The sequence below is a fragment of the Oryza sativa genome, chromosome 12 (assembly GCF_034140825.1).
Source record: "Oryza sativa Japonica Group chromosome 12, ASM3414082v1".
Taxonomy (NCBI): domain Eukaryota; kingdom Viridiplantae; phylum Streptophyta; class Magnoliopsida; order Poales; family Poaceae; genus Oryza; species Oryza sativa.
In genome coordinates, this window is record NC_089046.1 from 4,498,680 (window position 1) to 4,507,083 (window position 8,404).

Consider the following 8,404-nt stretch of genomic DNA (forward strand, 5'->3'; position numbering starts at 1 on the left):
TGACAGGTGGGGCCCACATGTCAGTGGACCCCACAATTTTTTATTTGTGTGAATGACAAACGGGTCCCACATATACTTTTTAATTCAAATGCCAGCTAAGCGCTACGTCAACCCTACAGACTAGGTCAACCATGCCACATCATTGCCACGTCAGCGAAACCGCCCTCCAAAACCACTAAGGGAGTCAAATTGTACCGGTTTCAATATTTCGGGGGTCGAGATATCCGGTTTTGCGGTTTAGGGTCATGAATTAGATTTGGGTCACTTTTAAGGAAGTCGAAGTGGACTTATTCCAACTAAGGCTGATTCAGCAGGCCATACAGATGCTTGGGCTGGCCCACCATGTAAATGGCCCAGCGGCCTGCAGCCTTCTGCATCTGTCTCCCCCCCCCCCCCCTCCGCATTTCCTTTCCCGTATCCCGCAGAGCAGAAGCACACACACGCTCGTCGCTTCCCCTCCGCCGGCGACCAACCCCGCCGCCTCCCACCGCCACGCCCCCGTTCTCTGCTGCTACATCTCGTCGCCTCGCCGGCGCCATCCGCTATCTCCCCCGGCGGCGGCAGAGGCTTCCTCTTCTCTGCTACTCGTCGGCGGCAGCGGCCGCCGTCTCGAGTGCGACCCACGGCGGGTGGCCGCGGCCGTCGTCTCGACGACGAACGGCGAGTTCGTCGCCGCCGTCGGGCAGTGCTCGGGCCTCGTCGCGTGCCGGGCCCGCTTCGGGAAGGAGCACGATGGGCCCGTGCCAGCCCGGCCCGACCCGGCCCAAGTCCAGCCTCTACTCCCCTTAACATGGTCTATTTACATAAAAGCCCCTTTCATCACCGCGGTAATACAAATATTTCTCCTAGTACAACGCTTTCACGAAGTTGGGTGAGGCCTCCACAAATCCGAGGTCTTCCCTGCATAATCCTCCCTCCTCCGCGGCAAAGCCCTAGAAGCGCCGCCGACGCCCACATGGCGGCGCCCTCCGGCTCCGGCGAAGCCGCCCCCGCCTCCTCCACGTACTACGACGTCTACGGACCCGACGTATGTTCTCTCTCCCAATCTTTCTGTTCTTCTTTTAATCGTTTCCCCTTTTGATTTCGGGATTTCGGGGTCTTAAGAGTGATAAAAACAGGGGGGAGGAATTGGCAATCGATTATTTGTTGGTAAATGTTGCGGTTTTATTATTTTCGGGTGGTTTTTGCTGGTGGGAACATATCGCATTTTGTGATTTCCGTGGCGTCGGAAGTGGGAAGCAACTGTGCTCTTCTATGTTGTTAACGCGTTATTATGATTAGATTTTTTTTTCTTGTAAAGCTAAATTCTTGCTAGGATTAAAACGGAGGGCATCCCTGTTTGTGTAATGATGGTCTCTGCGATTCTTATTGTTAATGGCAAAATCTGAGTGTTACTACTGATAGCGCTGCGCTTTTGCTGGATACTTTGTTCAGAGGGGTGAAGCGCGGATATACTACTGTAACATACAAAGATCCTAGTTTTGAAGAACACACTCTCATGGAAGCATACATGCAGTTCATTCCTTGATTCATTTTATTTTAACAGAGGAAGCATTCGCTACTAAACAAGTGACCCGTCCTGATTTTTGCACTCCAAATTCCTAATGTGAATATCCCTGCTAAAGATAAGACAGACCAGATCAATAGAATAATATACTGCTGCTGTCCTTGTTCATATCATCATTTGTGCAAAATCAAAATACTCCCAAAGTATCGGTGGACTATTAAGTGAAGCAGCAACCAATTTATCTAGATAGATAGTTGGCTATTTGTTCTGCTGAATTTACTGATCTATATTTCCTCCTTGGCTCTAATGAACCAAAATTCTCATACCACCGATTCTTTCATCATGTCCAGGCTAAACCTGATGTTGTTTTTAAGGAGGCCACTTCAAATTCTACGTTAAATTTGCAGGTTCTTTTCATCACTGAGCTTATGAAATTGAGGTCTGAGAACTTCCCTTGTAATGTGACATTTTGTTTGTTCTTTTTAGTGCAGGATGTTCAGGGGCTAGTAACTTGGGTCATTGGTGATGGCATGCTGCCTTCTTGGGTGTTTGTTAAAGTACATATTCTCTTCCCTATTTCCTCCTAAGTTTCAATGTTTAGCACGTGGTTTACTTTTCCTTATCTTTGTCCTTCTCAATGAAAATTGTTAGTCTTTTTTGGGGTCCATATCTTACTGCATACTTCCTCTGATTCTAAATATAAGTCATTTTAGACTTGTGAACAACAATTAAGAAAATAGTTTAAATAACTTTTTTTGCCCTTTATTTATTCATATTGGAAATATGATTCATTCATTTGTGTGAGAATTTAGTTGCCAAGGATAAAAAGAAAGAAAATATGAAAAAGTGCCCAGAAATTCCAATATGATTTATATGTATGAAAGAGTTAAAAGGCTAGAGTATTGCCGAATATGTTGTTCTTAACCACTCAGTTTGATGTTAGAACATGCATAGTATACCTGACAGCAAGTGCTTTTTCCTGCAACTGAAAGAAAGGTCTGTACTTTGTTTCTAATTTTATGGGGTGTGGCAATTAACTCTGTCTGCTCTACAACCTGGACTACCCACCATGAATTTTAAAACTTGTAAAATACTTTATGTATTTCATATCTAGAGAGATGTTGATTCACAGTGAGCACTGATTTTTGTTTGACGCATGTTTGTCTTATGTTCCAATTTTAGATTATTTAATTAATGCTTCAAGAAAGATCCCCTTATCACTAAATTTGTTATTCTTTTCTGCGCAGAACAAGCCTCTTATACCAAAAGTCGTCCTTCTATATGTTCCTGGCCTTGATGCAGCTTTATATATGTCGCAATCCCGTCACCTTTCTTCTTTGAAAGAATTTTGTGGCAATCCAAAACCTGTTCTAGCTTCAAGGTTGGTGCACTAAACTGGGGAGATGGATGTTTTTGCCCAGAACCTTGTGGATTATTTTGTGTGGGCAATTTAATGCCTCCTTCGTATAAATACACTGTACCATGTATTGCTAATGATAGCTTTTCTTGCAGCTGTATACCAGATGAAAGGCATACCATCGATGCACTCCTAACATGCAGAGTAAAGCGAAAGCGTGCGTTGAAAACAACGGACCAATCTCATGAATCTGATGGCCAAGGTACAAGATTGCTGAGGGTTATGTTTCTTTTATTTTTAAGAAAAAATGTTGAATTATTCTTCTTATTTGAGTTCTTGCTATGAAGTTGTTTATATTATGATGATAGAATCACTGAAAGGACATATGATTACCATTTCTACTTTTGGGAGATCATGTTAATTATCACCATTCTGCCTTGTGCCATTTATTTGCAAAGAGATTTTTATTCTTGAATTTACAGCAGACATTATTTTTCATTCTTATCATTTTTTTCCTTGTACCTACTACCTAGTTGTTCTTTCTCAGCCTTATTTCTGTAAAAATTAACTGTTACATAGCATCTGCATTGAGATGCAATGATCATAACAGAAGCACCAGCTCACTGTATTGCCATACAGCTTTTATGCTGGCCTATAAGTGCACCTACAGTCTCTAGATTTACTTAATCAATCTTTTCCATGAGAAAATGGTACTTATGTTTTTATACCTAAGATATTGTATTATGTGCAATTTTTTAACTGTTTTACATATTCCAGAAAAGTTATCAAGTTTGGACGATCTAAAGGATATACCGTTTCCTATTAAATATTACACGCTTTCTGAAAAAGACTTGGAGGACAATGGATACAACTTCAGTTTAGAAGGTTATCCTTTTGTTTTTCTCCTCTCCCGCTTGCCCTTTCATGCTCTCAGCTGAACTCATATATTATTGCCACATAGGTTTTGTCCCTACTGTTTCAGCTCCTCCAGGCTCTTCGCCATATGCAATTCTTGCACTTGACTGTGAGATGGTAATGTGATGTTCTGTACAATATGAGGCCCCCTTTTGTGTTTTCTGAAAATACCAAGTACACTGACTTTCAACTACTATATGTTACCAACAGTTTTGCACTGTGACATCACTTGTACATTATTTGTGTCTGAGTTTCCTTAAGATCTATGTTTTGAAAGTTTGCGACCTTTTCAGTGTGTTACTGCAGCTGGATTTGAACTTACAAGAGTAACATTAGTTGATATTAAAGGAGAGGTACCTACTTTGCGCTCAATCCTTTATTGTCTCACTATTCTCCCTGCTGAGTATTGATTTTGTTATAATCTATTTCAGGTGGTGCTAGATAAACTAGTTAAGCCTGCCAATCCAATCACTGATTACAATACAAGGTACATGCCATGATGCCTCTAATCTCCTTTGATGTAGGGCTGTTACACATCTATGCTTATTCTTTCCTTTACATAGATAATAGGGTTTGGTGCCTTTCTTTCAATCATATGTTTGATATTCCTTTAGGAAGATAAATTGGATCTGATACCTATCTTTGAATCATGTGTATTGTATTATGGATATGAATGAAGTGCTCACGCATCATATGAATTTCATTGTCCTAATTTGGCCCTTTATGTTCTTCCCTTGTGATATTCTAAATGATATCTCCAGTGGGCTCTAACCTCTAAATGATTAATCGGAATATCCAACAGAAGATGTAATTATTCTTGAATTGTGCAGGTTCAGTGGAATCACTGCTGAAATGTTAGCTGATGTTACCACAACCCTCCAGGAGATTCAGGTAATTGTTGTGTTTTTGTGGCCTTGAATCTTAATTGGTCTTGATACTGTGCCAACTCTTTATACCATTGTATATTTGTTTTCAGGAGGAGTTTGTTGGACTTGTGCACAAAGAAACTGTTCTTGTTGGACATTCTTTGGAAAATGATCTTATGGCATTGCGGATATCCCACGATTTGATCATTGATACTGCAGTTTTGTACAAACATAATCGTGGCCATCGCTTTAAGATCGCTTTACGTGTCCTGGCAAAAAAGTTTCTTAACCGGGAGATCCAGAACACTGGGTCTGGGCATGACAGTGTGGAGGATGCTAAAGCTGCTCTAGAACTCGCTTTATTGAAAATCAAATATGGTAAATATGCACTTTTTAATGACTTCAACTGTCATCTCAGTAATATCTTTTAGTTATTTTTCTGTTAAAATGTAAATTTGGATAACTGGTTCACCAGGTCCTGATTTTGGCTCCCCACCATCAACTTCACGACGAAAGTTGGCTTCCATACTGCATGAAAGTGGTAAAAAATGCTCCCTCATTGATGACGCCTCCGTTCTTGAGCGGTATTCAGATGCTTCTTGTAATTCAATAGCAGTTTTCTCAGATGATGATGCACTATCTAGATCAATGAAAGAGGTTAGTACTACACATTTTAAGTGGCCCTTGTCTCTTCCCTGAGAGCTTGAAGGCTTTCATTAGTATGCTTCTTGAAATCTTACTGCAGGTAAAAAATGACAAAGTTAGTTTTGTCTGGACTCAATTCTCGAAATTGATCTCGTATCTTCGTACAAGGGCCCAAGATCCCGATAAGGTGAAATCGTGTGTTGCAGAGGCTATTGCATTGCAGACCTGCGACAGAAAAACTGCTCAGAAAAGAAAAAAGCATCAAACTTGTCCTGAACTAAAGGAAATTCTGATTGGGTTGGACAAGAAAATTAGAAAATTATACAGCATCTTACCTGATAATGCAATGCTTATTATATGTAGTGGTCATGGTGATACACCTTTGGTGCAAAGGTAAAGTTACCTGGAGCCATACAATTATATTCCTCCTCCTAGTTTGTCCATACAGTTCACGTTCTAAAATCGTTGTGCCAACTTTTCCTAACTGTACTTCATGCAGATTACGGAAAATGCTTAAGCAAGAAGAAGAAACAGTAGAAAGCCGCGAAAGCATTGTTAAAGCATTGGAAGATATACAAGCCCAGGCAGAAGTTGCTCTATGCTTCTGTTGTGTCAAACATTAGCTGTAAGAAGCCTTCTTACCAATCTCTTTTCCCTCATGCTTTGCAGGCTGAATAATTAAGGCTGAATTTCTTTGTTGGCAGGCATTATTCAGACGATATACTTGCGGACTCTGTTTATTGTAGGAAGGATGGAGCCCCATGCATCCCAACTAACATTAGAACTTCTGGCTAACATGAACTTCTGGATTCAATTTTGAAAGCTGACTTGCCAGTTTTAGGAGGCTTCACATATGCTCATGCTGCTCTTTTGCTAGGCTATGATGGGTGGCATGTTTCTATCATATCAATGCATCATTTGTAACAAGATGTATCAGTAGCAAAGCTACCAGGGATATATTAGCAGATGAAAAAAGATATTCTTTTTCTCTCAAATGTATGGTGATGAAAACAGCTTTGGTAACAAAAGAAGCTCCTAGAATTGTTCTGAAAAGACAGATTTGACTCATTGCTGATTCTTGGATGTTTGGATGATCATTTTAACATTGGTGCATCTGGGAAAACGTCTAGTGACATCATTTACACTATTTTGAGTTTCGTGTGCAGACGATTCCACCCGAAGGTTTGTGCTGACAACGAAAGGATGACAATATATATACCTAAACGTGTATGGTTCCGTCATTTTGAGCCATACATATATTGGTTAAATTGTCGAAATGGTTTGTACGTAGCTTTTCATAGATGCCAGACAGTCGAGCAGATAACGCTGACGCTAAAAGATGGTTGCATTTGGTTTTCTACTTCGTCAATGATGTCATCACGAACTGATAAATATGAAATTCTTTCTATTTTTCAGAGGAAAAAAACAAGGTTTTGCTTGTTCCGTACTTCTACTGTATATTCCGACAATAGTTAAACACTTCCCGGGCTGTAAACAGTGTGTTTTATATAAGTTCTCTATCTAAGTTTTCTATATAGTTTCTACTCCCTTCGTCCCTAAATATAAGGGATTTTAGTTGAATGTGGTGTATTCTAATACAACGAATCTGGATATGAAGCCTGCATATATATTAGTTTCTTCAAATAAATAAATAAATGAATTAATTTTCAAGTTATAGACTGATAAGCTCGCACGAAGAGCAGAGCTGATTCGAACGCAGCTTAAGCATTTGCAAAAGTGAAGCTAATATCAATTCTGTATCTTAAAAATGCAGATGGATGTGCACTTAGCAGGGTGGTAGGGGACAAGGGTCAAATGACCAATGGTAAACAAGAACTAAAAGACGAATTATAAGAGCTGCCTATCAAACGATTTTGAGCCAAACTTGCAATGACAAGCTAGTCTATGGTCCAGACATATCTGAAAGCAATTGAAATATACCGTGCAATTTAATAAGCACATGCGCTCTACCAACAGACAACCACCGGTTGGCAGAACAAATCCATCAGTCCTTTACCTATAATGATTACTGACTCATTAAGGACATTTCCACGTTAATTGAAATAAATAATAAATAAATAAATCTAGCCAAGTGACTGAATTATAGCAATTCCAAATAAAACTGCTTTCCATATATATCAGATCCAGTTTGTTAATTATAGCAAATTTCACAGTTATAATAATAAGGGCTAAAAAAACTAAATGGAGACTCTAAGACGAAGTACAACTTTCTACTTATTAATAATGAATTATGAAAAAGCTGTATCTAAGACTCTAATAAGCTTTTGTACTTACTACTAGTAGCTATAATTTTAGAATCAATTAATTGCTGAAAAACTAAAAAAGACTCCATAATAAAGTACACAATTGTATATTTACTAATATTTAAATTCGAGATTATGAAATGAAGTAAAACATATAGTACTAGAAAAAATGTATTTTGTTGGATTTTAGACGTTCATACTAATTGTGAAAGGGATTGCTAGAATTATGGAGTTGCATTTTTCGCTTAATTTCAGTTACTTCTTTTTATGTGCTTGTTCTCTCTTCTATATGTAATTATGATTTTATCTCTCCAATCTTCTCATTTAAGTAGATAATAAATTACTTTTCTTAATTCTCTTATACGTTTGTATTAAACAAAATACAATGTAAATATTGAAACTTACAGAGTTGGTTTTAAAAGTTACATATTTATGGTGTAAAAATGATTTGATAACTTTTTGTTGAAAAATATGGCACCATAAATATAGGTACTCCCAATTTTGAATGTAGAAGCTATTATTAAAATTGAATTTTGTTTTGCACTACTTGAAAAGAAGCTAGATTTGTTTTTAAAAAAGGGTTAGGTTACATAAATCAGGATCCTCCACATTATTGAAGAAGAAAATGCAGAGGAGCTACTATGCTGTTCCTAGCGACAGTAGTACTGCATGTCTGCATCATTGTGGCACTAGACACAAACGTTTGTTTGCACAGTGACCCTCTGCATTAAAATGGATGATCTATAACTTCTAATAAAGTTTAGGTATAGAGCATATATAATACAATAGTTCGTACGAATATATTTAAGTACATAACGATCAACTGGGCTTTGTCTAATCCAAATCATTC

The 8,404-nt window shown here is 38.7% G+C and overlaps 1 protein-coding gene across 2 annotated transcripts; it reads left to right on the forward strand.

Annotated features, from left to right (window-relative positions):
• Positions 1-414: 414 nt before the first annotated feature.
• Positions 415-6,343, forward strand: LOC9269093 (small RNA degrading nuclease 5). 2 transcript variants are annotated; one of them, XM_015762672.3, is made up of 15 exons: positions 415-1,027; positions 1,858-1,914; positions 1,994-2,064; positions 2,755-2,888; positions 3,020-3,126; positions 3,642-3,749; positions 3,826-3,896; positions 4,073-4,132; positions 4,211-4,266; positions 4,610-4,670; positions 4,756-5,023; positions 5,121-5,302; positions 5,391-5,683; positions 5,790-5,915; positions 5,995-6,343. In XM_015762672.3, exons 3-14 carry the CDS (start codon positions 2,038-2,040, stop codon positions 5,911-5,913), a joined length of 1,491 nt encoding a protein of 496 aa, XP_015618158.1. In that variant the 5' UTR covers positions 415-1,027; positions 1,858-1,914; positions 1,994-2,037; the 3' UTR covers positions 5,914-5,915; positions 5,995-6,343. The 2 variants fall into 2 exon arrangements, with proteins under 2 accessions (XP_015618158.1, XP_015618157.1); XM_015762671.3 differs by having other exon boundaries at positions 1,999-2,064.
• Positions 6,344-8,404: the final 2,061 nt, after the last annotated feature.